General features: G+C 59.4%; 1 protein-coding gene across 5 annotated transcripts in view; it reads left to right on the forward strand.

Moving 5' to 3' along the window:
• Window positions 1-27,778, forward strand: part of SEMA4D (semaphorin 4D) — a 109,925-nt gene that overhangs the window by 77,760 nt on the left and 4,387 nt on the right. For 2 of the 5 annotated variants that reach the window (XM_080670517.1, XM_080670518.1), the window contains exons 4-16: window positions 1,038-1,183; window positions 3,569-3,631; window positions 5,133-5,231; window positions 5,549-5,642; window positions 6,174-6,287; window positions 7,453-7,604; window positions 8,524-8,699; window positions 8,775-8,931; window positions 10,179-10,401; window positions 11,545-11,660; window positions 16,042-16,214; window positions 16,296-16,339; window positions 17,112-19,290. In XM_080670517.1, coding sequence (XP_080526643.1) covers window positions 1,038-1,183; window positions 3,569-3,631; window positions 5,133-5,231; window positions 5,549-5,642; window positions 6,174-6,287; window positions 7,453-7,604; window positions 8,524-8,699; window positions 8,775-8,931; window positions 10,179-10,401; window positions 11,545-11,660; window positions 16,042-16,214; window positions 16,296-16,339; window positions 17,112-18,016 — 2,462 coding nt within the window. In that variant the 3' untranslated portion in view covers window positions 18,017-19,290. Of the gene's footprint in view, window positions 1-1,037; window positions 1,184-3,568; window positions 3,632-5,132; window positions 5,232-5,548; window positions 5,643-6,173; window positions 6,288-7,452; window positions 7,605-8,523; window positions 8,700-8,774; window positions 8,932-10,178; window positions 10,402-11,544; window positions 11,661-16,041; window positions 16,215-16,295; window positions 16,340-17,111; window positions 19,291-19,480; window positions 19,688-27,778 lie in introns of those variants that run through there. The other 3 variants (XM_080670519.1, XM_080670520.1, XM_080670521.1) reach the window with 2 other exon arrangements.

A 27,778-nucleotide genomic window follows, 5' to 3' on the forward strand; every position in this document is an offset into this window, starting at 1 on the left:
ATGCTGGCGTAAGAAGGTGCTCCTTAGGAAACAATGCCAGCATTATTCGTATTACCTGGTGGCTAACCATGCCTTCCTCCTGCTCCAAACAGCCACTGCTCAGTTAGTGGCCTCTCAAGCGAAAGTGCCAGTTCTCTCCGTGTTATCAGTTTGTGTTGGTTATCCCTGAACAATGCTTGGTTCAGGGATATACACTGAGTGGCCAGATTATTATGATCTCTGAACACATAACACATAATAATCTGGCCACTCAGTATATATATTAGAGGCCCGGTGCATGAATTCGTGCATGGGTGGGGTCTGGCCAGCCTGGCCAGGGGGAGGGGACATGGGCGGTTGACCGGCCTGCCTGCTGCTCGAACTCCTGGTCGAGGGGACAATTTGCATATTAGCCTTTTATTATATAGGATATACACTGAGTGGCCAGATTATTATGTGTTCAGAGATCATAATAATCTGGCCACTCAGTGTATTCATTGGAGTCAATTTTATTAAAGGTAAATCTTTTTGTTTTTTCTTAAATAAGAAAATCCTAAATAGTTAAATTCTGTATGCACCTAATCTCTGGGTGATTCAACACACAGAGATAAGAGTTCGGCAGGAGGGGGAGGGAGCTGCCGGTCAGCCACTTGAGGCGCCTGGCCAGTCGTCTCCTGGGAAGTCACAAGGTCATGGCGCCAGGGCCTTGCTGCAGTGGGGTCACTCTCCCGAGAATTCACACACGTTGAGGTCGTGCTCCTGGGAGGTGACGCTGCCTGAGACACACTGGGTGCATGGTTTGGAACGCAAACCATGGGCTTTAGGGAGCCAGACCCTGCACTGGTCGGCGCGGTGGCTCGGGGCCTCTCCAGGGTCCCACGCTCTTGGTGGCTGCCTCAGCGGGTCTGCTCCACCTAGAGGTGCCTGAGCTCGGGCTGGCAGGGCCGGTCACCGTGGCAGTGGGTCCACACCGGCCCTGGCAGTGTGGCACCACACTGAGACAGGTGCTCAGAGTGTGTCCAGGCTCAGAAATGCCTAATGCGCCCCCCTCTCCCCAGAGGTGCAGCTGGCGCAGTTTCACCAGCCGGGCATCTTCAACTACTCAGCCCTGCTGCTGAGTGAGGACGAGGACACCCTGTACGTGGGCGCCCGGGAAGCCGTGTTTGCTGTGAACGCACTCAACGTCTCCCAGAAGCGGCACGAGGTATGCCCCGGGCGCCCTGCCCCCTGCGGTCTGGGCTGCAGACCCTTCCAGTGTTTCCTCGAATCGGCACACGGGCTCCTCCCCGGGCGTCAGGCCCTTTCCTGGCCATGCTCGCCCCGTGGCGGGCCTCACAGACTCCTGTCCGTGGGCCGCGGGCCCTGCCATCCAGAAACTTCCTTCCTGCTCTGTGTCCACACAGCCCCAGCTCAGGTGTCCCCCACATCCTCACCAGGAACCACCTCTTTTCAGCTGGGGTTTTTGAAGGTCTTATTAAGGACCATCTTAAGGGTGCCCAGGAGCAGAGGAAGTGCTGTGACGGACCCTCCACGCCCGCCCCCCCCCCCCCCCGGCTCCGGGGGCAGAGCTGGCCCCTGTCCTCCCCCACATCCCCACCCGCCACTCGCTCCATGAGGCTTTGAAGCAAAACCCAGACACAGAGTCTTCATCTTCTAAGTGTCTCCCTGGGCATCTCCTAAAGGAAGGACTCCTTTTTTTCAAAATAACCAAAATACCATGATCACATCCAAAAATCAGTGCTGTCGCGTAGCCCTATTCAGCTCCACAGACACGCTCATAGTGACATTTGACTGTTCAGTTTGAGTCCAGTAGTTATCAGGCCACCGTGCCCTGGCACTCTGTCCTCGGGCCCCTTTCCCATACCACCCTGGGTCCCCTTGCTGGGAGAGCCACTGCAGTCCTGTGGGCCCCCCGCCGCCGAGGCAGGTGCTCCTCCCGGCCTTGACCACTGCAGGCCAGAGCACCTGTGTATCAAGGATTGTGAAACGGGACTTTCCAAAGTTTTCCTTCTCCATTTGTGAGCCAGGAATTGCCTTTAATGGGGAAATGGCCTGGCCGGTGTGGCTCTAAGGTTGAGCGTCAACCCAGGAGCTCCACCCCCAGTAGGGATGCATGCAGGAGGCAGCTGATTGATGACGTTCCTCTCATCCATGTTTCTATCTTTCTATCCCTCTCCCGTACCCTCTCTCTAAAAACAAAATCAATGAATAAAGGGGACATACCTGTCGCCAGCTAGTCATACCTTTCTAAAGGGAGACGGTGAGTTTTTTATTGATTTTTTAGGGTTACCATGGACTCATGGATTTAAACGTGTTTGAAGCCCCTTGATCATCGGCATTCATTTGGGACCTCACTTGAGGCCCAGACGGCCCCCTCCCTGACCAGGGCAGCCTCTCTGTGGCCTGAGAGGCCTTAGTGTTGGGGTACCTTTCTCAGTCTCAGAAACCAAGGTGGCCAGGTCCCATGTGTGTACTTTCTGCTACACAGCACTCCCTTGATGTTCTGTTTTGTTTTGTCTTAATCTCCACAGTCTAGCATGGTACCAGTCTCTGTTAGACACGTAACTGAGCTTCTGGTCACTGCCCTTTGCAAGTGAGGTGCAGGTGTGGCCCGCGGGTGCTGGGGCCGAGCTGGCCTTGCTCTGCGTGGCTTCGCCGCGTCCCCAGGGCGAGGGAGAGGCCTCCAAGAGGAAAAAGTGGAAGCCACTCCCGTGAGCAAGTCGTCCTGCCTTCGTGCATTCCCGTAGATGATGATGAAGTTCCCTGCATTTTCATTTCTGAAGGAAGCTGCTGTTGGAAATGGGACTTGGTTCTGCTTCCCTGTGTCCAAGCGGCTCCATGTCTCTGAGAACACAGGCCTGCTGGAAGCCGTTAGTGTGGAGGACACAGTTATTAACTCGCGCCCCCAGGACGGGACACCCGCCGCGCTTCCTGACCTGGACAGCCAGCTTTGATTCTGTGGGCGGAAAATATATATATTTGGCATCAATCCTGGAATAGCATTCGGGGAGATGGGACAACTTGGGAAAGGAGAGGTGGGGTGGATGCCCTTGGTCCTGGCTCTCCATCTGGAGGGCCAGGGACCTCTGCTCACCGGCCGCCTGGTGTGAGAGGCAGGAGCCGGTCCGGCGCAGGCGCAGCTGCCCTGCCTATGAGCTGTGCAGACCCGATCCCGCCTGTGCGGACAGGGAAGCAGTGTCAGGGCTTCTTCCCTTGGACTCAGGAGTCGCTGTAAATGGAGAAAAGAAACCCTCCTTGATGTTTGAAAGCACCTACAGTTTACCTTGTTGATAAGTGTAATCCGCGTAGTGTGGCGTAGTGTCTGTTATTGCTTTCAATGGCGTAGTGTCTGTTATTGCTTGCAGTGAGTAACAGGGACCTGGGAGGGCCCTCCAGGCCCCGCTGACTGGGAGCCGAGGGTCCCGGTCAGAACCCTCCCTGGCCTCGTCCGCTCTCAGCCTCACATGCAGTCTCGGATTTCCGTCTCGGAGGCGTTGGCCCTGCCATGCTGCTTTGTAAACTGCATTCTATGCCAGCGTCGGCCTCCAGACGGGGTTGTGCACTGAAGTGACTCCCATTCCCCCCACAGGCATTCTGGAAGGTCTCAGAAGATAAGCAAGCCAAATGCGCAGAAAAGGGGAAGTCAAAACAGGTGATTTTTTATTTATTTTTGTTTATGCTACAGAAGCCCAACCTGGCTTGAATGCTGGCCGCTTCAACCTGGACACTGCTGCTTCTGGAATGCAGCCTGCGCCTTGAGTTAGGTCTCCCACGACTCACCTACCCCTCTCTTCCAAACTGGGTCCCTCAAAGAAAGAATCAAACAGAGTGGGATTTGAGGAATACTTTTTAAAGTTTAACTGAATTGAAATTATTCATGGGGCCTAAAACTTGGGCTATGGAAAGGGATTTCTGGTGCCTGGGGGGTTGCCATAGGATTCCTGGATTTGAGGCACCTCTCATCCCTTGGGAATCTGCCCCTCTCCAGGAGGTGCTGGTACCTCAGTGAGTTGGCTGCGCTCCGTGTTGGTCGCTCTGGGTTACCCCCACCCACCGGAGCTGGGCAGGTGTCAGTTTCAGGGTCTCAGAGCCCCATCTTCTGTGGTAGTTGGTGAGGACAGCTGAGCTGGTTATGGTAAACTTCAGCAGTTGTTGGCTATTTTCAAAACAAAACTTTTTTAATAAAAAGACTAGTATTTTTTTGCTAAACATTTTTAGCAAAATGCTACATGCTTTCACTAAAGTCACTGTGTCTAATGCTACTTTAGGAAATGAGGGAACAGTGCAGGCTCCGCTGTGACACCAGCCATCACAGGGAGTTGTCTTCAAGCTAAATTACAGCAGAGCCCTGCCCGCCGGCCAGGCGCAGTGGTACCTCCTGGCTCTTGCCGGAGGCACGAGTTACTTCAACCAGATCTAAAGCAGCCACCGCAAAACAACTTCCCTCATGGGCATAATTTCAGACGAGAGCACATACAGCCCAAGCACATTGCACCTAAAATAGCGAGTGGGTCCTTAAGTGGCACCTGGCTTTCCTGCGGCCTTTCTGATGTGGCGCCAGGCTTGGAGCTCTCTGCAGTCCAGCCTCTCCCCCTGGGCTGGGCAGCCGGACACAGCCCATCCCCAAGCGCCGTTTCCAGTTTCATGGGTTGGGGCGGGAGGGCCCCCCCCAAGAGGAGGGCCGCGGGACCTGCACAGTGTGCCCCGCAGGCCTGGCACCAGGGCATGGTCCGTGTTCAGAGGGCATAACTGCTTTTCTGTGGGGGTCAGCTTTCACTGCTGCTGTGGCCAGCCCATCTCTTCTGGGTACAAATTAGCGACTGCAGTGACACCTCCTGGCACCTGACAGCAGGCCTGTGGGCACTGCAGAGAAAAGCACTCGGTCCAGCGGCAGACGAGGCTCTCCCGGGGCGGGGCGGGGTCTCTGCGCCTGCTCTCCCGCAGCTGGCAGGGTGGGGCTGGTGCGGGAAGATGGGCACTGTGGTCCGGATGAGAGGGCACAGCCAGTGCACGGGCAGAGCTGCGTGTTGGGGAGCCCGGGTCGGCACCTCTGCGGGTTCCGAGCTCGGGAGTGGACGGTGCCACCAGTGCGGATGTGGAGGGCGTCCAGTGGAAGCTGGTGGAGGTTAACTGGGCATTTTTCTTCCTTGTAGACCGAATGTCTCAACTATATCCGAGTGCTCCAGCCGCTTGGCACCACTGCCCTTTACGTGTGTGGGACCAATGCCTTCCAGCCAGCCTGTGACCACCTGGTGAGGCCAGGCCCCGGCAGCATTGAGAGCGGGGCTCTGGCAGGCCAAGGGGCTGCCTTCTGCACCGGCTGTTCTAATTCCAGGCTCTGCCTCCCTCGGGCCCAGAGCCCTGTCTGCAGACCATCATGACAGAGGGTGTGGGTAGGGCTCCTGACTGGCTCCTGAGGGTGTCAGAGCCAGGAGCGGGCGGGCGTCCCGCTGCGCATGTGTGCTCCCTCGGTGCCCTGGATGGCGCGTCTAAAAGCAGTGCCGCAGCAGAGCTGCCTCGCCGCGACAGTGCAGACGTTCAATGACACTTTCTTTCCGTTCGCCTGCAGGACCTGACGTCCTTTCAGTTTCTGGGGAGAAACGAAGACGGCAAAGGAAGATGTCCCTTCGACCCTGCACAGAGCTACACATCGGTGATGGTCGGTGAGTCAGGCGGTGCCTGTCGGGGGCAGGGCTGTGCTGGCACGCTGAGGCGCACAGGACGTGGCGCCTCCTCTTCTCGGGTCCCCTGCGTCCCTTCCAGAGTCCGTCCTCAGAGGGCGCTGGCGCCTCTGCAGAGATCCTGCTTGGCTCCTGAATTCATTGCTCAGAGGAGAGCCAGCTCCAGCGGTCCAGCACGGCCTGTCCCAGGCTGTTCTGCACCTGCTTGTGCAGACCCCTGGCTACGTGGCCACATGGAGTCGCGCTCCCGTGTGGGGAGGGTTGTGGCTGAGCCCTGGAGGGTCTCGCACGGAGGCAGGGAGGCCCTGGCCCACGTGCGCCCCCTGTCCCCGTGCTACTTTCCTGTCCCTGACTCAAAGCACAGTTTAACCAGGAGCCCAAGACTCCATGTCAGGGAAGGCGTGGAAGCAGGTGTCCAGGCGAAGGAAAGTGAGGTGCTGAGCTCTGCCCCCTTCCCACCTCCCCACCCCCGCACCATGCTGACGCCTTTCTCCTCTCTCCTCCTGGGCCAAGACGGAGAGCTTTACTCTGGGACGTCATACAACTTTTTGGGAAGCGAGCCCATCATCTCCCGGAACTCCTCTCACAGTCCTCTGAGAACAGAGTACGCGATACCTTGGCTCAACGGTAAGACGCGGTGAGGTCCCCCAAGGTGTGTGTCCACTTGGGCAGCCGCCTCGCCAGGACTGCCCCACGCACTATATTTCTAAAACCTTCTTCCTGCTCGACCTCATGTGGGCCCCGCACTCTCACCACTGGTGCGGTGGGCGCTTTGGGCCTTCTTGGGCTGCGCAGCCAGTCTCTGGGGTTTCCATGGGCGTCCACGGAGCACTGTAAGGCTGCGTAAGGCCACCTCCCCCCGCCCCCCCTCCCCCCTGGGACATGCAGTGGCTTTCATGGAGCGGGCTCTGAGGGCAGTGGGAGCTCAGGCTGGTCACATCAGCCTGGGATGGGATCGTGTCACCTCAGGTGGCACGTGTCCACGTCACATTCATGGAGCAGATGGCTCGAGGCCACTCACGAGGCCTTTCTCGTGGGTGCCAGCCAGCAGGCCTGGGCCCTGAAGCCTCCTGGACTCTCAGCTGAACTTGCAGAGGCGGCCGGTCTGAAAGACGGCGGCTCCTCCTTTGTGCGGGGCAGCGGGGCAGCCGGAGCGTTGGGGCCCGGACCTGTGGGCAGGAGTTTGTCTGAGGCACGAGCTGTTTAAACCAGCAAATGCACATCTGCTCACGGGTCTCTGCAAGCGGGGACAGGGGTCTGGCTCCTGGGCCCCAGGCTGCCTGCCAGTTGGAAGGCCCAGCCTCGAGTTCTTGGGGTGGGTCAGGCAAGTATGCTTCAGAACAACATCCAGGGCACCGCTAGGCTGAGGAGGGCGAGATAGGCACCCTCATCACTCCAGACCTTGCAGTGTGCTTGGGCAAGACATGCACCCTCCGTGTCTTGTAGGGGCACATGTGCAGGGACATGTCCGGGTCCCTCCATATGTGCAGGGACTTGCCCAGGACCTTCTGTGTGTGCAGGGACATGCCAGGATCTTCTGTGTGTGCAGGGACATGCCAGGACCTTCTGTGTATGCAGGAACATGCCGGGACCTTCTGTATGCGGGGATGTACCCAGGACCCTCCATATGTGCAGGGACGTGCCCAGGACCTGTGTGTGCAGGGACATGCCGGGATCTTCCGTGTGCGGGGACATACCCAGGACCCTCCATGTGTGCAGGGACATGCCGGGACCTTCTGTGTGCAGGGGCCGGCTCCTCAGTGTTTGGGAATAACCGGGTCTCTCCCTGCAGAGCCCAGCTTCGTCCATGCCGAAGTGATTCGAGCGAGCCCGGAAGGCGCCGAGGGCGGGGACGACAGGGTCTACTTCTTCTTCACGGAGGTGTCTGTGGAGTACGAGTTTGTCTCCAAGTTGATGATCCCCAGGGTCGCGCGGGTGTGCAAGGTGAGGCTGTTCCCCATTTCTCTCTGGTTCCACCTGTGCACATAGCACCTCGTCCAGGCCCCACAATCCCCCCCAGTGCCACAGAGGTCAGGTGGGCGGTCCCTCCGCTCGGGCATTGGAGGGAGCTGGAGACCAGGGAGCTTGGCACCTCTGAGTGGCCGGTGACTGGCCTCCTGTCCTCAGAGGGTCTGCTTTGGACGCACCTCCCTCAGACCTCGCCCGGCAGCAGGAAGCTATTGTTGACGCAGCACCCACAGGCTGCTGGAACTGGGGCTTTTCCTTCCAGGGTAAAGACGGGGAGGGCTCATGGTTATTGCGTCCACAATAGGTGAGGACGCTTCGGCTTCATTCCCTCTGCACCCACGTTTCTGAGTCTCAGGCTTTCTCTCTGGGCCAGGTCACTGCAGGTGCGATTTACGATGGTCCCTGATGTGTTTATGGAGAGCCTGGCAGGTCCAAAGCACTTGAGCCAAAACTTGGGGGTAGGGAGGGAGTGCAGACCTGCTCTCCCATGAGGAACATTTGAGGGAGACCAGACCTACATCCATTGGCCTAGGATGACTGGGGCGCCAGTGCATGGGCTGCTCCTGGCTCCAGGCCCCTCGTGGGCAGGTCACGAGCTAGAAATGTGCAGCCACAGACAGGCAGACGGGCGGTGCGAGGGGACCACTGTCGCCGAGCGTGGGCAGGTTCCAGCACCGTCCGGCTGCCAGGGCGGCTTTTCCCCAGCGGGTTGGGTTCTGTGGTTGGGGGAACCCGTGACCCGAGCTGCGGGAAAGGGGTGCTGGGCTCACAGGGTGTCTGCAGAAGCTTTCCTTTCAGCCGGGGCTGCGTTTCATTCAGGCACAGCCACGGGCCCCGGCTGGCTGGGCACCCGCATGGGGAGTCTGCTCGTCTACCATGCACGTCTGCGTTTCAGGGGGACCAGGGTGGCCTGCGGACCTTACAGAAGAAGTGGACGACCTTCCTGAAGGCCAGGCTGCTCTGCTCCAGGCCGGACGGCAGCCTCTTCTTCAACGTGCTGCGCGCCGTCTTCATCCTCAGGGCCCCAGACCTGAAGGAACCGCTGTTCTACGGGGTCTTCACCCCGCAGTTGTGAGTGCCGGGTGAGGGGGGGTCGGGCTCTTCGCCGCTGCCCCCTGCAGGCAGTGACGTGGCCCTTCCTCCCAGGAACAATGTGGGGCTGTCGGCTGTGTGCGCCTACAACCTGTCCACAGCCGAGGCGGTCTTCTCCCGTGGGAAGTACATGCAGAGCACCACCGTGGAGCAGTCCCACACCAAGTGGGTGCGCTACAGCGGGCCGGTGCCCTCGCCCAGGCCCGGGGCGGTGAGTGAGGGACCTGGCCGTGGGCACCTGGTGTGGGGCCAGCCATGCTGGGCCTGCGCCTCACCGCACACCGCCGGGCCTCGCAAAGTTTGAGTGTGTCTCCTTGGGGAGCAGGCATCCCCCTGGGACTGGGCAGGGCGACAGGCACTCTGTCCTCCTGTGTCCCGTCCTTGGCATGCGTGTGACCGCTGTTGCTGCTCAAACAGGAGTCTCCTCGGCTGCCGGGGGTGTTCTGTGGAATTAGCTATGCATAATATAGTTAGGTCTGTTTCACTTTCTGTTTCCTGTAGAGAAATACACAATTTCTTGGCAAAGAGATGAGCTGTACTCTCCATTCACTAACATGAATCACACTTAGTCTCTTAAAAGTGGTGCATTTTATGTAGAAACCAGTTTCTAGGTGGATTCGGCTGTGTCTGTTTGTCCTATGCCCCGGCGTGAGGGTGCCTGGGCGTGGGGGTGCCCGGGCGTGTGGGGTGCCCGGGTGTAGGGGTGCCCGGGTGTGGGGGTGCCCCGGCGTGGGGGTGCCCGGGCGTGGGGGTGCCTGGGCGTGTGGGGTGCCCGGGCGTGGGGGTGCCCGGGTGTGGGGGTGCCCGGGTGTGGGGGTGCCCGGGAGTGGGGGGTGCCCGGGCGTGGGGGTGCCCGGGCGTGGGGGTGCCCGGGTGTGGGGGGTGCCCGGGCGTGGGGGGTGCCCGGGTGTGGGGGTGCCTGGGCGTGGGGGTGCCCGGGTGTGGGGGGTGCCCGGGCGTGTGGCCCCGCAGACTGCCTCTCCTCCGACACCAGCTACTGTGTCCTCAGGCATCTTATTCAGTAAAACACGTTCACTTGGGGCTCCAGGTGTTGGCCTGTGAAGGTCAGGGGCCAGGACACTCCTGCGCCTTCGTGCTGGTTGGAAGTGGACCATTTTTAGCACTTCTCTCACCGGTCTTCTCTTCTAATGGGAGAGCTGTTACATAAGAAGTGTTTATTTTTTAACTTCAAAATCTTAGTACTTTTTTTCATTGATAAATAGATAAAAATTGCCTCACTGGTTATGTATCATGAAACGTAATTATATCTTGTGGGTAAAAAGACAGTTGCACTTCTACATGCCATAACTGTCTTCATATTCAGGGAAGGGCCATCTTGGTTCCCCTTTTTCCAAGAAATCCACTGTAGAGTCCCTAATTTTGTGGCTCCCGGGCTCGGCCTTGTGCGGAGCGCGACGTCCGTGTGTCACGGGTAACGTGCCGGTCTGCTCCCTGCAGTGCATCGACCGCGAGGCACGGGCCGCCAACTTCTCCAGCTCTCTCAGTCTGCCCGACAAGACGCTGCAGTTCGTCAAAGACCACCCTCTGATGGACGACTCTGTGACCCCGACAGGCAACAGGCCCAGGCTGGTCAAAAGCGGTGTGAACTACACCCAGATCGTGGTGGACAGAACCCAGGCCCTGGATGGGACTGTCTATGACGTCATGTTTGTCAGCACAGGTGGGTCCCGGGCCTTGGTCACAACCTGGTTAAGTCCCGCTGCCCTGTGCCCAGTGGAGCCAGCATCTCCCAGGTGCCCTGGGCAGTGTGCACCTCTGAGAAGTCTCCACCCATGGCTTCATGTCCGTGACCTCAGACCACCTGGGGCCCTGGTGAAAAAGGCAAGTCCTGGCCCAGACCTGAAAATCAGGTCTGGTAAGTAAGTCTGGGCTGGTGCCAAGGGAGCCGGATGAGAGTGGGGGCAGCACCTCTTCCCACCTGTCCTGACCTGCAGGGGACACTGCTCCCTGGAGGCCTGGAAATTAGGAAACGGGTGTCGGACTGGGAGACAGTGGCAGGCGCCGCAGCTGGCAGGTGCTGGGCCGGCCTGGGTGCTTCCCAGTCATGCCTCTGAGCAGCAGGAAGGGCCCGCCCTCCCCTGTGGGGCCACCGTGCAGGATGGCACTGCAGAGGACTGGTGGGGCCCGGAGACCACTGCAGGTTGGGTGGATGGTGTGCTTGCGCCAGCACAGCCAAGGGTTCGGCGAGCCTGAGGGAGGGCCGGCAAAGGATGAAGAAAAGACAGACAAAGAGAATAAGCTGGATCTTCTGTGTCTGGCTGAGGCCACAGAACAGATCCAGACTGCAAGCTGATGCTTTATTTTATAGTTAGAGGTAAACAAGGTAATTTACAATGTTCTTATAAGTTTCACTTGTTTTGGCAGCACTTGCTGCACCTCCCACAGCCCATTAGCTACCCAGGAAAGATCTAGGGAGCAGTCACAAGATTAAGCTTAATTATGCTTAGAGGGCTGTGCCCTCCAAGCTGGGACTTGTTTGCAGCTTTGCCAGCAGGTCAGTCCGAGGCTTAACCCTGTAACCGCTCCCTACAGGATGGCACAGTGTTGGCTGTGCTGGTAAGGGTGCTGGTGTCAACATTGAGCCCTTAGTTTATTCTTCATAGAACACTGGGACTAAGCGATGCCTCTTGGTTCCTATGGTTCATTTTGCCATAGCTTTTCCTTTTCCATTTCTAATGCAAAAGCGCTGTCCTCGGCTAGGTGTCTTGCTAAGGGCAGGAGTGGAGAGGCAGAGGGGAACGTTAACAGCTCTGGCAGCAGGTCCTCCTTCCTGGGGTCACTGACCGGGGCTCTGACCTTGCAGACCGGGGCGCCCTGCACAAGGCCATCAGCCTGGAGAGCAACGTCCACATCATCGAGGAGACGCAGCTCTTCCAGGACCTGGAGCCAGTTCAGACCCTGCTGCTGTCCTCCCAGAAGGTGACGGGACTATGTGGTGGGGGGCGGCCTCGCGTCTCGGGGTCCCTGGGCTGGGGGTGGTCTCGTGTCTCAGGGTCCCTGGGCTGGACTGGGGGGTGGCCTTGTGTCTCAGCAGTCACTAGGCTGAGGTGGTAGGCTGGCAGTCACTGGGCTGGGGGGGTGGCCTTGCCTCTCGGGGTCCCTGGGCTGGGGGGGTGGCCTCGCGTCTCGGTGGTTCCTCGGCTGGGAGGTGGCCTCACGTCTCGAGGTCTCTGCGCTGGGGGTGTGGCCTCGTGTCTCGGGGTTACTGGGCTGGGCCAGAGGCCCTTTGTCCATCTCACCCAGAGGAGCCACCTTTGGGCTCTCACAGAGAGTCCTTTGCTCCATGGGATCGGGATAGAGAGGGGGCAGTCTGGGGAGATTAACTTTCTCCTGAAAATTGGCAGAACCTCGGTGGGTTGTTGGGGCACCACATGATGTGTGTGTGGTGCGTGCTGGCCTGCAACAAAAACACTTCCATGCCCGTGCGTGGCACGGGAGAGACCCCGCAGTTCCTGCCTCTGCACTTCCTCGTCGGCACAGAGGGCCTCCCTCCCGGCACCGCTCCCTGCCCTCCGACGGCACAGACTCCTGCATCAGGTCAGCAGGCCTCTCCTGGAAAGGGTCAAGACTGTGAGGCTCTGAGGGCCACGCGGCTCCGTCCTGCCGTGGCACAGGCGTGTGTGGCCCATCCACGAGCCTATGTGTGCTCCTGCAAAGCTTGGTAATGGGCACTGAGCTTGCAGGTCGTGACATTTCCATTTCATGTCACAAGTATTCCTTTGAGTTTTCTTCAACCAATTATAAATGCAAAGCCAATTATTAGCAGTTGGGCTGAACAGAAACAGCCAGGGGCTGGACTTGCTGTGGGCCACAGGCAGTCCCCTGGTGTTCCCCGCAGTGACCAGGATGTGTGCCCATTTCATGGCTGGAGTGGAGCTATAGGCAGCACAGTGCAGGCCAAGCACCAGGTCGCCCGGTCCAAGTCCCAGCTCCGTGGCGCCTGACTGTGAGCCTGAGCAGGCCAGTCCTGCCTCAGTTCCCTCATGTGCACAGTGGGGACAGCAGACCATATGTAGAAGCAGCCTAGCCTAGCCCCACACTGTGACTGTGGCCGAGGACCTCACTTCCTGTGGGTATCCCCACGCTGTGACCCCCAGGCTAATGGGCCTGGGGCCTTGGCAGTGCCAGGGTTAATGCTGGAAATTGGAGGTGGGCCGTGTGTCCTATTCCCCTTGGCTGCAGGCACACCCTTCGCTCGCAGCCTGTCTCGGAGCCTCGCCGTCTCCTACCCTGCTCTGTGGCCAGCACTTTGGTGTGACTGCACCCCCAGAAGCCCTCCCTGTCCAGGCGGGGTGGGGGGGACTTCACAGCCCTCTGTAATTTGCCCTGCCTGGCACCTGGCGGGAGTCTCCAGCCAGCTCATGGGCCAGGCCCACTGCACCCACTCAACCCTCGGCTCCAAACAGTGGGCCTCCTGGCCTTGTTGAAAGGAGACCCAGAAGCCGTCCTGGCAGCCACATGTTGCTCAGGGGCGGGGCCGGCACCCTGGGGACCTCCACGTTGGTGAACGTCTGTCAGTCACCCAGCGCACACATGCGGTGAGAATTGGCGCTGCTCTGCTCCTCAGTGTCGTTCAGGGGCTTGGGCGGGCCTGCGTCTTAAAACCAAGGCTTCCAGGGCACTGGGATGCTGATCCGTAACTGGGAGAAGGGGCAGGGGCAGGTATGGGTGGTTACGGGTCAGTCCTGTGCTCACATGCCTTCGGCCAGGACTTGGTCACGTGGCCACGCCCGGAGGGGGTTGGCAATGCAGGAAGCCTGGCACCTGGGGGGCAGTTTGCCTGTCCCCACAAGAGCCCTCTGCACCGGGGTGTGGTCTGTTGCCTAAAACAGGTGTGACTGCCTGCACGCCATGGCCTCCTTGCCTCTCCGCAGGCTGGTGGGCTCAGGGTGGGGGGTGCCAGCAGTGCATGGGGCGGCAGGAAGCGGGTGTTCAGGGCTGAAAAGAGCCCCTGTGCTCCCCACCAACCAGGTCTTCAGCATCGATCACGCCTGGCCTGCTGCAGAAAGCCAGTGAGCAGCTCGCAGGCTGCGGGAGCACGCAGCACCGCACAGCCCTCCGCTCCCCGTTCCTGCCTCCGCTCCCCCAACGGCAGGGCAGTTGCCCGTTTATTGTGATAAACACACACCACATAAAACTTACCACTTTAGCGTTTAGTGTGTACTTCAGCGGTATCGCGTACACTCACACTGTCATGCCGCCGTCACCATCCGTCTCCAGAACTCGTTCATCTTGCAAATCTGAGCCTCTGTCTCCACTAAATCCCAACTCCCAGTAACCTCCCCCCCACCCCTGGCCCTGGCACCCACCATCTGCTTGCCCACCCTGAGCTTGGCTCTCCTGGGAGCCTGGCATCGGGGAGTCACCCATTTATCCTTTGGTGACTGCCTGACTGACTGACTGGTACTGGTTAGCAGAATGCCCCCGGCTCATTCATGCTGCACTGTGTCAGCCTTCCTTTTTAAGACTGAGTCATACTCCACTGTGCGGAGGGACCACTTTCTGTTATCCATTCCCCATTGACGGGCACGTGGGTGGCCCCACTCTGGGCCATCGTGACCACGGTGCTCTGACGGATGACAGACGCCTGCGGGACTCCTGCTCTCAGTGCTTCAGGGAAGACGCCTGTGAGCTCCCAGAGCCGGCGGCGTCTCATGTCCACGAGGACCCTCGGTGGGGAGACGGCTGCCTGGCAAAGGAGAAAGAGCACCTAAACAGTCTCTCCGCTCGGCCCGCATCCACCCTACACCACCCCGGGGTGCGTGGCCCGAGGGCACGCGAGCCCAGTGCTGTGGGTGAGGCACAGTCCCCAGAGGGGCCAGGCCAATGAGGGCTGGAGGAGAGGGTCGGGCTCTCAACGAACCTCACAGACGCTGGGCAGTCCTCATAAGGATGTTTTTCCTTTACTTTAAAAATGTTTTATTTTTAAATCATTTTAAACTCAAGGAAGAGGGGTTAGTGCAAGGAGTCCCGCAGGGAGTGACGTCATTTTGGGCTCCAGGGTCCCCGGTGTTAGGGGCTCCCAGCAGCCCAGGCCCCAGTGCTGTGCTGTGCGAGCACACGCTTTCGCGTGGGTCCTCCTGGGTGCTGCGGGCTTATGAAGTGGCCCCTTGGCCTTGCGCCCCAGGAATGTTGCTCACTGTGCAAGCATGTGGTTCCCTGGGACCTGGCGCCAGTGCCGTGGCCCGGGCACCCTCAATCCTTCAGACTGAGGCGGCCCGTGGCCTCGATGCCCAGGTATCTACGGACGTGCATGGCCGTGGGGCCTGCTTTCCCTGCTCCCTCTGCGGCTGCGTGGCCCCGACCTCCGGCCTGCGAGGCATCAGAGGCCACAGACCCTTTCTCTCGGCGGTGCCTGCCATGCAGGGTCTGTGGCCTCTGATGCCTCGCAGGCCGGAGGTCGGGGCCACGCCAGGGACCTGAGTTCATTCAGACCCAGCCCCTGAGGGCGGCGGCTGCATGTCGCATCTGTGTAGACATGGAGCCTTCTGATGTTGACCAGGGGTCAGGCAACACGGAGGCTCCCAGGCAGAGGCGGGTGAGTGCCAGCACCGGGTGCGCGTCCTGCGTCTGCTGGGGCACCTGCGTGGGGTCTCGTTCCAGCCAAGTTTGGCGAAGCATCAGCTGGCCGTGGCCTTGTGTCAGCTGTCTGCCAGCCCGGGCCCTGGAGGAGGGTCAGAGGGTGGCACTCCCACACCAACAAGGGGCCTGCCGAGCCTGCTTCAGAGCGCGGCAGTCAGGTTCCCGTCTGCGTGGCCCTCCCGCGTCAATGCAGCGTGTGAGGCGGCTGCCTCGGGACTCCTTCTGTTCCGTTTCCTGGCATTGTGTTCACTCTCCCGTGACCTCTATCTGCCCTCCGACTCTGGGCCATGCAGGATTCAGACACGGCTCCATGCTCCGGTGCCCACATCGGGTTCTCAGGTTGTGCCCCGTGGCCTCGGGCCTGTAATGAGGCCTGGCGTGGCCAGCCGGGGCTCTCCCTCCCAGAGGGGCTGACTGGGCGAGAGATGCGCTCTGCTGGTGGTCGGGGTGACAGTGGTGCCTGGACATGAGGGAGGGTCCGGGTCGAGGCCCGTGCTCTCTGTGTTGGCAGGTTCTGCTCGAACCAGGCGCTTGCTCGCGCTATCACACCTACACGCAGGTTCACCTGGAGTAGGACCTGCCTCAGTGCTGAGCGAGGGGGCTCCTCCTCCTCCAGGAAGCACTGCATCACGGCTCCCTGAGGCTGGAGAAGATGCCCTTGGCCCCCGCCAGGACGCTGGCTCTGGGGCCACCCGTTCTCATCAGCTTACACCCACAGGGCAGAAGGTTCATCTATGCCGGTTCCAACTCGGGCGTGGTCCAGGCCCCCGTGGCCTTCTGTGGGAAGCACAGCACCTGTGAGGACTGCGTGTTGGCCCGGGACCCCTACTGCGCCTGGAGCCCAGCCACAGCGGCCTGCGTGGCCCTGCACCAGACCGAGAGCCCCGGCAGGTACCGGCGTGGGGAGGCGCATGCAGGTGCTCTGCCTGCCTTCCCGCGGGAGCCCGTGCCCACTCTGCCCTTGTTTTGCAGGGGTCTGATCCAGGACATGAGCGGGGAAGTGTCCGCTTGCCCCGGTAAGTTGCTCGTTCTCTCTCTGCTCCCTTCAGGAATGGAATTCTCGTAACCATTTCACGGTGCTTTGGGGCTGTGGCATCTTGCGCATTTTCCTTTCTCTGCCGGAGCAGAGGGCCAGTGTCTGGCAGACCTCGTGGCCTTCTCTGGACCTCTTGTTGCAGGCAGGGTGGGTGCGGCCCACAGATTGTGTGTGTCCCAGAGGCACTGTCCCGCGTGACGCCCACTCTTGAGGTGCATCTCTCTTCTCTCAGCTCTGGCTCGTGGAGCACAACCTGCCCCTCTGCACGCAGGAAGGATTGGTCCTCCAGCCGTCACATCCAGGCGGGTGGCGTTCCCGTGGGCAACCCCACTGCTGCGGGGGCCAGGCTGTGGACAGGAAGACAGGTTTAGGAGGAGGGCGTGTCAGGCTGTGGTGTGCAGTAGCCGCTAACAAAAGCGCGCCGTGTCTGACTCAGAGCGTGGCTGTCAGAATGCGTGCCTGGCCTGCGCTCAGCCTCCCCACCTGGTGCATTTTCTCCCAGGAAGCCAGGGTGTGAGACGGGGTTTCTGCTGCTCAGAGGTGCCTCTGACTCTGTCCCCAGGGCTGCCACCGCGGGCTCATCTTTGCTTTTTGCTCATGCATGCCTTTATCTCCTTCGTTGTTCTGGAAGAGTCCATGTCGCTCCTGTGGGTGGAACTCTTGTGTCCTCTTGTGCGTATTGACTGTTTTTAACAGAAGTTACGTAGCAAGCAGGGTTGTTGACACTGTGCACGTTTATTTTGATGTTCCAGATAAAAGTAAGGAAAGTTTCCGGCAGCATTTTTTCAAGCATGGCGGCACCGCAGAGCTCAAATGCTCCCCGAAGTCCAACCTTGCGCGGGTGGTGTGGAGGTTCCAGAGCGGCGTGCTCAGGGCTGAGGGCCCCAAGTACAGCCTGGTGGGCGGGACCCTGCTCATCTTCAACCTGTCGGAAGGGGACAGCGGGGTATACCAGTGCCTGTCGGAGGAGAGGGTCAGGAACAAGACGGTCTCGCAGGTGATGGCCAAGCATGTGCTGGAGGTCAGGACGGTCCCCCGGACCCCAGGGACCTTCTCCTCACCGGCCACCCGCACAGAAGGTGCTGGGATCCCCCCTGACATGTCAGTGGGGCCCGTCCGAGGCTCCTCTCCCCAGACCCCAGCGGGGCGGCTCACCACACCTTCTGGCCCGGCGCCCACCAGCACATCCTGTGAGCCAAAGATCATCATCCACACCGTCCCCCAGGTCCAGTCGGAGAAGACCCTGTACCTCAAGTCCAGCAACGACCGCCTCCTCTTGTCCCTCTTTCTCTTCTTCTTCGTCCTCTGCCTCTGCCTCCTTTCCTACAACTGTTACAAGGGCTTCCTGCCCGGACGGTGCCTCCAGTTCCGCTCCACGCTGCTGCTGGGGAAGAAGCAGCCCGCCTCGGACTTCTCCGACTGCGAGCAGAGCGTGAAGGAGACGCTGGTGGAGCCGGGCAGCTTCTCCCAGCAGAACGGGGGGCAGCCCAGGCCGGCTCCCGACACCGGCTACGAGACAGAGCAGGACACCACGGCCAGCAGGGCGCCCACCGACAGGGAGGACTCGCAGAGGATCGATGAGCTCCCGGGCAGAGACAAGCCGTTCGACGTCAAGTGCGAGCTGAAGTTTGCCGATTCGGATGCGGACGGGGACTGAGGCGCTGCCGCGGAGGGTCTTTGTGTTCCTGTGCAGTAACCTCGTCCCGTGCCGCTGGTAGCCTGTCCTCTGCAAACCTCAGTCTTGAGTCTTTTCGCTTGGGGTGAACTCGTGACTTCGTTTCTCTTTGTCCTTTCGGAAAACGGCGAGCGTCCCACCTGGGCCTCCTCATCCGTCGGTGGGAGCTGGAGACGTGTCCACGGGCGGGGCGGTGGCCGGGCGGCCGCTGGCCTGGAGCCGCACCCAGAGCGTCACCTCAAAAAGCAGCCCCTGAGAGGCCATCTCATTCCCGGTTGGAAAGGACCTGTAGTTGATCAGATGGGTCATGGGTCGCCTGTTGTCCAGGTTGGCACGAAGCTCTTCTTCCACGTAATTGTTTTTAGGATTTTGCTTTGAGTTGAAGTGTTAGGTCATTTGTATTTTTACGTCACTAAAGCAGATGTCTTAATATTTAGAAGATGCGCATCTTCTAGATTTTGTTGTATGTTAGGATATGATATGGCTTCCGTTGCTGGAGATTCTCAGGGATAAACTTACTTTTGCTAAATGCATTCTCTCTGCTTTTAGAAATGCAGACAAGGCCGCCTCTTGAGCACACTGACTTTTTAAACATTTTATTCCTCAAGGGAGGCATCCTTTTCAGCGAAGATTTCTTTCTGTACCATTTTTCTCATTTTAAGTCTTGAAGAGGAGCAGGCGTGGAGGACTGCCCCGTGACCACCGGCAGGGTTTTGAGCGAGGACGGTGGCCCCTGGGAGAGCCGGGCTGGCCCAGAGCACAGGGACGAGTGTTTCACGATCCATTGCCCATGGCCACTGGCCACAGCCTCCTGTCCCGTGGAGTCCGATCATCCGAACATCTGTTTCTTTTGGCTTCCATTCCACACCTCTTACGCACCAGCCTTTCCACTTGGCCGACCTGAGCGTCCACAGCTGGGAGAGAGTGAGCAGGAGGGCGGGCGTGCCCACGGTGCTGCGGACCCCGCCCTGCGGACCGGGGTGGCTGCCGCGTCTTTAAGGTGGGGCGGGCGGGCGGTGCGGTTTAACAGCACGGACCTCACAGTCCACCTCTGCTGTCCACACGCCCACAAGAGGAGACGTTTCTGTGGCAAAGAGCAGTAACCTGGATATTTGTGTCCCGTGCGGACAGCGTGATAGGGTTCCACTGTGTTGGTGTAAACATTTGTGTTTTATAAGATTTACTTTGTTTTTATTTTTCTACTTTGAATTGTATACATTTGAAAAGTAACCGAATAAATGAAAAGCTTATATCTGACGTGGGCACGTGATTTGCTGAGGCCGTGCGGGGTGCAGGTGTGGGGTCTCTGGCCCCTTTTGGAACAGCCTGGCAGGCAGGACCGTGTGGGCCCCTTCTTTTCTAACCGTGTTTCCCGTCTCTGCATGCGGTGTTGCTCGTAACGACTCCTGCCTCAGTGCCCTCTCTTTTCTGTCCTCTGTCTCGCAGCCTCGTCTCCTATGCCCTCCCCTCCTCCGGGGTCCTCCCTGTCCTGTCTGGGCCCCGACTCATCTTCCTCTCCCCGAAGCCCCTGGCTGGCCTCGGGCTCTGGGCCTGACAGCCGCCTGCGGGTCACCTTGCTGCCGCCCTTCCTCAGCGACCAGGCCCAGCACGTGCCTGCCCTGGGGACCTTCCACCTCTTCTGCCAGGCCACAGGTGAGCGGGGCACCTGCCGAGGTGGGGGGGAGGGGGAGCAGGGCAGGGGCCTCTGGCTGCATCTCCCAGCAGCCCCAGTGAGCTTCATGGTCAGCCTGTAGCTATGCCTCTGGACAGCCGGGTCAGCCAGCTTTTCCCACAAAGACTAAGTATTAGCTGTTCGAGGCTCCGCAGGCAGGGTTTCTGCCACACTTTCTCAGCTCTGCCCCAATGGCCCGTGAGCTGCCCAGGAGTGGGTGTGGCTGTGCATCAACCAAACTGCGTTTACAAACACCAGCCTCTGGCCACACGTGGCCCAAAGGCCTGGGCTTGCCAGTCACTGGTCTGTGGCAGCGATTGACAACCTTTTTCATCTCGTGCACATACAAACTAATGACAAGTTCTGTGGCACTACAAAAATATTTTTTCCACTTTGACAAAAAAAAAAATAGGTGTAATTTTGATTCGTTCACACCAGATGGTTGTCATTTTCTATTTGACAGTCTAGGAGAAAAGAAGTCGGTGCCCCTGATAGTCAGGTACTGCACGCTGTAAAACTTCTTTCAGCGGCGCATCGGCTGAAATCGCTGGTCTATAGGGTTACTTCTGTGTCTGAAAACAGTGTGGGTTTGAGGCATTCGGGTATTTCAGGAGTTAACCTCAGGGCCTCTGGAGTGGGAATTGTGTCGACGACTTGCTTGATGATGTTTACATGTGGGAAAGACAGGGCGCAGTGGGCGCCCTCGGACTGGGAGGGCTCACGGGCAGCATTGGAGTGGGGCAGCAGCTCGCCCACCTTTGGAGCGTGTCCCAGGCTTCGGGCAGTGCCTGGGAGCCCAGGTCTCCATGTGTGGGCGTCTAAATAGCCACAAAGAGAAAAGACATTACAGGCCTGGGGGTCTGTCCTCTGCTGAGAGAGGAGGAATGAAACAAATCCTGTTTTATTTAGTTTTTAGATTTTTTTTTTTAATATATTTTATTGATTTTTTTACAAAGAGGAAGGGAGAGGGATAGAGAGTTAGAAACATCGATCAGCTGCCTCCTGTACACCCCCTACTGGGGATGTGCCCGCAACCAAGGTACATGCCCTTGACCAGAATCGAACCTGGGACCCTTCTGTCTGCAGGCTGATGCTCTATCCACTGAGCCAAACCCGTTAGGGCTAGTTTTTAGATTTTTTAAAAATATGTTTTTATTGATTTTATAGAGAAAGGGAGAGAGAAACATCGATGTGAGAGGAACATCAGTCGGTTGCCTCCACGCCCCCTAGTTGAGATCGAGCCCACAACCCGAGCATGTGCCCTGATTGGGAATCGAACCGTGCCCACTTGGTGCTTGGGTTGACTCTCAATCCACTGAGCCACATCGGCTGGTCGTTCAGTTTTTGAGATTTTAAATAAACACTGAGCCGCTAAGAATGTCAAGCTGCTGCCTGTGTCCCGCTGGGTCAGCACCCAAGCCTTGGCTCGCCCTCCCTCTGCTCTGGACCAGCCCTGTGGCCACTGGCGGTCTGCGCGGGCCCAGGTGGTGGGCAGGGGAAGTTGCCTGAGAACGGGAGGTGGTGGAGCCAGACCACAGGGGCAGGTCCACATGGCCCGGGTCTGCCCTGCCTAGGCCAGGCCTGCGAGCTGCCCAGGCCGCTCCCGCAGTGGTTCCCTTGAGGCAGCACCAGGAACCGCTCCAGCCCTCGGGCCCATCCCCACAGGCGCAGTGGGAAAGGGGAAGACGGTGCTGGGTTCCCGTGACCTGGGGAGGATAGACACAGGTGAGCATGGGAGCCATGCACTTTCACGGGCGAGTACTCGATGTGTTACCTGTTCCCTGGTGTGCGCACGCGTGGTCGTGCACATGGCCTCTGGGGTGAGGAAAGGAGTGGGCCCTGGGAGAGCAGATTGCGAGACTGGCTTAGAACAGAAGCACTCTGGGTATTTCAGACATGGGTGTTTAGTGCAGGGACTTCAGTTGCAAAGCTTATGGAAGGGCTAGGGGCCGAGGGAGGGAAAGATCCCCAAACAGCAAATGCGGAGGAGTGAGGGGTCACTCAGCGCAGGCCTCGCCTCCCGCGTGGCCGTCTTACACTGTGCTCGCAGCTGCTGAGGGGCTTCAGGAGCCGCTCCCACCCCTGCCAGCGCCTCCAGGGCAGGTGCACAGAGCGGGGAGGAGCTGAGAGGGTTGGCACCTGGGCACCATGACCTCGGAGGCAGGAGCAGCGCCCCTGGTGCTCAGGTGCGTGGACCAGGGAGCTGAGGCCCCGCCCACCTTGTGCTCCAGCTGTGCGGTCACTGTTCGCTCAGAGGTGCTTGCCTCACCTGGGACCTCCCCTTGTTTTACCGCAGCCACACCTGAGGCAGGGGCATCCTGGGATGGACTGCCTTCCCAGGGAGCTTGCAGTGTCCTGTCCATCCAGAGGGGGTGCTATTTAGGTTCTATTCAGGGTCAAACTGCACACATCACACACACACACACACACACGCACCATAAACACTGCACACATCTCACACGCATACTCCACACACATATACACACCACACATACTGCACACATCACACACACACATACACATGCCATAAACACTGCACACATCACATGCCACACACTGCACACATACTGCACACATCACACATAACCCACATATGCCATAAACACTGCACATGTCCCACACACACCACATACTGCACACATAACACCCCCATCCCATACACTTACACCACACACATACATCACACATACAACACACACACCATACACTTACACACATGCCACACAAATACACCACACACTGCACATAACACACGCACACTTCGTATATCACACACACTGCACACATCACATGCACCCATACATCCCACGTACACATACGCATGTCATATACATGCATACACGCCACACACACACAATACACATACCACATACGCTTCACACACACACTGTGTGCATTACATACACACATCACACAACACACTTTATTTTTTTATTTTTAAATATATTTTATTGATTTTTTACAGAGAGGAAGGGAGAGGAATAGAGAGAAACATCGATGAGAGAGAAACATCGATCAGCTGCCTCCTGGACACCCCCTACTGGGGATGTGCCCGCAACCAAGGTACATGCCCTTGACCGGAATCGAACCTGGGACCCTTCAGTCCGCAGGCTGACGCTCTATCCACTGAGCCAAACCGGTTAGTGCGTCACACACACTTTAGGTAGCATTTTATATGCAGGTGTGGAGGCCCTTTATTAACTACAGTGTTAGCATCGGAGTCCTTTAAGCCACGTGGTCAGAGGGGCAGCAGAAGGCCTGGGTCTCATGAGGGTCCTGGTCCCCAAGCTCTTAAGTGGAGGTGGTGTGTGTGTGTTGGGGCTCCTGGAAGGCCAAGGCTGAGCTGTGGTGGTAGTTGACTCATGAGTTGGAGGGTCAGCCCTCCACAGGGTGGGGGTGTCCCATCACCTTGCTGGCCTGGGTGGGGTGGGGGTGTCCCATCACCTTGCTGGCCTGGGTGGCGTGGGGACGTCCCATCACCTTGCTGGCCTCGGGTGGGGGACATCCCATCAGCTTGCTGGCCTGGGTGGGGTGGGGGTGTCCCATCACCTTGCTGGCCTGGGTGGGGTGGGGGTGTCCCATCACCTTGCTGGCCTGGGTGGGGTGGGGGTGTCCCATCACCTTGCTGGCCTGGGTGGAGTGGGGGGGCGTCCCATCACCTTGCTGGCCTCAGGTGGGGGGCATCCCATCACCTTGCTGGCCTGGGTGGGGTGGGGGTGTCCCATCACCTTGCTGGCCTGGGTGGGGTGGGGGTGGGTGGGGTGGGGGTGTCCCAGGGGTGGGGGTGTCCCATCACCTTGCTGGCCTGGGTGGGGTGGGGGTGTCCCATCACCTTGCTGGCCTGGGTGGGGTGGGGGTGGGTGGGTTGGGGGTGTCCCATCACCTTGCTGGCCTGGGTGGAGTGGGGGGCGTCCCATCATCTTGCTGGCCTGGGTAGGGTGGGGGTGTCCCATCACCTTGCTGCCTGGGGGCGTCCCATCACCTTGCTGGCCTAGAATGGGGTGTTCCATCACCTTGCTGGCCTGGGTGGGGGCATCCCATCACCTTGCTAGCCTAGGGTGGGGTGTTCCATCACCTTGCCTGAGGGCGTCCCATCACCTTGCTGGCCTAGGGTGGGGTGGGGTGTTCCATCACCTTGCTGGCCTAGGGTGGGGTGGGGTGTTCCATCACCTTGCTGGCCTGGGTGGGTTGTCCCATCACCTTGCTGGCCTCGGTGCTGAGCGTGCCTGATGGGGTGGTTCTCCCAGAAGCTCTCTCGTCTCTGTGGAGTGATGATCCACATTCTTAACGACAGAGCAAGCTGACCCTGGGTCCCTGGAGGCCTCCTGCCACAGCAGCGTCACCCACAGAAGGCTCCCCCACAGAGCTGGGGGGCATGCAGGTGCCTCCAGCACCCCTCACAGGTCGGCTCGGGCCCCAGGAGCTCGGACCTGGGTTTGCTCTCAGCTGGTCCCAGGCAGCTTTGTGACAGGCTCGAGACACTCTGAGGAGGAGAGCGATGCAACCGGGGTGCTGGAGACCCGGAGAGCACCTTCCCTTCCCGCTGGGGCTGCCCGACCTCTGTGCCTCTGCGGTTCCAGGGCCTGCAGCGAGTGCATGGGGGGTCCGGCATGGGGGTCCTGTGTGCACGCAGCCCTGGTGCTCTGAGTGGCCCCCCATGGGGTGCTGGCAGGACCCTGGGCACAGGAATGGGAGGTGGCTAGCTCGCTGGCCACCGGCCTTGGGGTCATAGTGGACCACATGCACGGGCCCCTGGGAGGCACCTGGGGGATGGCCCAGCACTGAGTGGGTCTATCACATCCCCTCCATTCGAGCTCTCAGGCCCCCGACCTCCAGGATGGTGCCCCCTCCTCGGGGAGAGGCCATGGCTCCCAGGCTCTGGTTTTGTCAGAAAGAATCAGCTCTGCCCCACTGCTCTCCTCGGACAATGGGGTGCGGTGGGGGGAGGCGGGGAGCAGGAAGGCCCTGACCCTGAGGGAGGCTAAGACTCTGCCAGCTCCACCCCCAGCGGCCAGCTCCGGCAGCCGGGGGCAGCCCCGTGTGCTGAGCCTCCAAGGAGCGGGCCCCGTGGCGACATGGGTTTGGGCTGCCTGGGTCCCCACCAGTGTCACAGGGTGGGACCTGCTGACCGTTCTAACTTTCCCTTTCCCTCTCTCTCTGATTTCCTCTGCATTCAGAATGAGTTGGATAGTTTTTTTAAAGAATAAGTGGAACGTAAGTACTTCGCTAACATGCTAATGTCTTGCTGCATTTACCACACATTTAAAGACTGTTTAGCCATACTGAGGGGGCTCCCGCGCTGTTCACACCCAGGGGCCGGGGGCTGTGGGGAGTTTGCTCCTCGCCAATGTGGCTGGGGTGCTGAGTCAGCTCAGCCACCACTGCCTCGCCCAGCGCTGGTCCTCAGAGCCTTCCAGAAGCTACTGCACCCATCCTATCAGCAGGCAGTGCTGGGGGTAAGGAAGGAGACTGGCCTTTAGAACTGTCTCCAGTGTCCACCAAAGAAAAGTCTCGCATTCTTGATCATAGCACCTCACGAGAATCAGTTTCTGAAGTTACAACCCTGCGATGCCCGGCAGCCGGGGAGTGGCCGGAGCGTGGGGTGGGAGGCCGCCGTGCGGTACGGGACGTCTGTGGTGTCAGGTGTGAGCATGTGCGTGTGCAGAGGCAGCAAATACATGCGGTCCACCTGTGCGTGTGCACGACGTGCGTGTGTGGAGAGAGCTACCTGTGGGCAGAGAACAAAACCACACACAGCTATAGAGACGGAGTCAAACAATGAGGATCCAGCACAGAGAGCACACGCCCACCGGCGGCCCGTCCTCAGCGGCGGCCAGGGCCATGCATAGGACTTGGTTGCATTCAGAATTTCCCCCTGAGTCTGCGCATTTCTTTTTCCTCTATCGCATTTTATTTTTATTATAAAAGCATTGTTTGTTTTTTACAGTGAATTTAGAAACCCTGGCAAAGTATAAAGAGCAAAATCTAAATGACCTAAAATTAAACCACCCTAAGGTGGCCACCAGCAGCATTACAGCACTTGTAGGCCTTTTCTCTGTGCATGTATGTGAATGTCTACATGCCTGTACATGCATACATTTACACATTCATGTACATACGTGCACACACATACAGGCACATGTATTCTTTCATTGAACATCATGTCAGTTTTTCTCTGTTGCTAAATCTTTTTCTTAAATGTGATTCCTGATGGATGATGACACGGTGGCTGTCCCATCATTTACGGACGGACCCCTGGCGGACACTTCCCAGCATCACGCTCACAGGCACGGCGCCTTACTCCTCCACACAGTCCGGTCATCATCTCGAAATCATTCCCAAGACTGACTGGTCTGGGTCTGACTGCCCTGGGGAGGAAGTTTCTTTGAGGCCTGTCCCTGGAGGATTGCTGATGAAGGGACAGGGGCCTGGTGGAGCTGGGGAGCCATGGAAAGGAATCTCAGTTAAAGTAGAAGTCCCCCTCTTTCTAAAGACCCAGCACATGCTGGTCTCTGCCCTCCACCTCACCCTCCCGAGACACTGTGCGCCCCCCGCCCCCTGTGTCTGGCGGGGATGCTCCCACATACTCATACACCCACACACACACCCACACGCCTGCTGCCATCTGTGCTGGCTGGCTAGTCCTTGGCTCAGATGTGTCTCCTCAGTGCACTCTGGCCACCGTAGGCAGGCGTAGTCCTTCCTCTGCTGGCCATCCTGCACGAAACCATTTATTTCACCCTGTCCAGGTCGGTGGGAAGAACCTGGCCTTTGAAAACTGAGTCTCAGGTAGTGGGGTGATCCCGGGGTGGGGGGCGGTGTGCAGCGCTGGGCTGGGTGGTCCCGCAGCCCACCCACCTGCAGGGGGTGGCATCCACACGGACTATCAGGCATTTGTCAGGTTCCTGGGCAAGGAGGCTGGAGGGTGTCCCCTTGTCCATGCTGTTGGGGTGCCTGCCTGGCCCGGCCCTGTTGCTATGACCAGGAGCAGCAGGGACAGAGACCGCAGGAGTCCGGCCCATCACTGCTCCCCTCAGCTGTGCCACCTGCACCAGGTCTGCACCCGCGGGCGGGAGCCTGTGCTGGGTCCTTTCTTCAGCAGACCCAGGGGAGCCGGCACACAGTCCGTGGTGTCCTGGCCCGGTTCCTTCGGCAGGGAGGAGGTGGGCCTGCCTCAGCACAGCCCCTGGCCCCGGGCTCATCTGCTCTTTGGGGATGAGGAGACGGCCCCACGGGCTGCTCTAGCGCCGGGCCAGAGCCGGTCTTGCTTCTGGCTCTCTGCCCCCTGCCTTCCTGCCCACCATCCTCCCCTCAGCACCAGCTGGACATCTGTCCCTGGTCCCGCCTGAGGCAGGGAGCCCGAGAGCTATGCTCGGGCTCAAGTCTGGCCCAGCAGACCTAAGACCCTGACCAGTGGCAAGGGCCAGGGTGGGAGAAAGGCTCGTTCCCCGCTGCCCTAGAGTCCTCCAAGCCCTCGGGCGGCCTCAGCCCTTCCCAGCGCCCTGTGCCCGCCCTGGCCCCCAGGAGCTCCCGGGGCAGCTGCTCCCACTCCCTCATCATGGCCCAGCCAGGCTCTGTCGGGGGCAGGGCTCTGGCCTTTGTGGTGGGAACAGTGGTGTGGCCTGAGGAGGCCCTGCCTTTGGCAGCAGGGCTGGGGGCGGGGAGTGGGATGAAAGTTCCCAGGCCCAGAATCCCCTGTTCAGAACAGACAGCCGCCCCGCGACGCCACCAAGCACTGCACTGGGCTCACAGCCGGGAGACGAGAAGGGGGTGCGGCCCTGATGGCCTAGGCGTGTGCTCTGGGGGACACGGCTGTGCAGGTGCGTTCTGAGAAGGACATCTGAGGGGGCTAAGCAGCAGGTCCCATGGGCAGGGAGGGCACGAGCCTGTTCCTTCGGGGTCCCGGGGCCACAGGGGGCCTGGCCTACAGCCTGCTCCAGGGCCAGGCCGGGGACTGAGCAGCACGCAGTCCTTCACTTCAGGTCCAGCTGGGACAACAGAGCCCCCGATCTGGGCAGCCCAGCCCCTCCCCTGCACTAGGGCCGTTCCTGTGGGCCCCCTTGGGCCCTGGG

This window comes from Plecotus auritus (genome assembly GCF_963455305.1).
Source record: "Plecotus auritus genome assembly, chromosome: 5".
Classification (NCBI taxonomy): Eukaryota; Metazoa; Chordata; class Mammalia; order Chiroptera; family Vespertilionidae; genus Plecotus; species Plecotus auritus.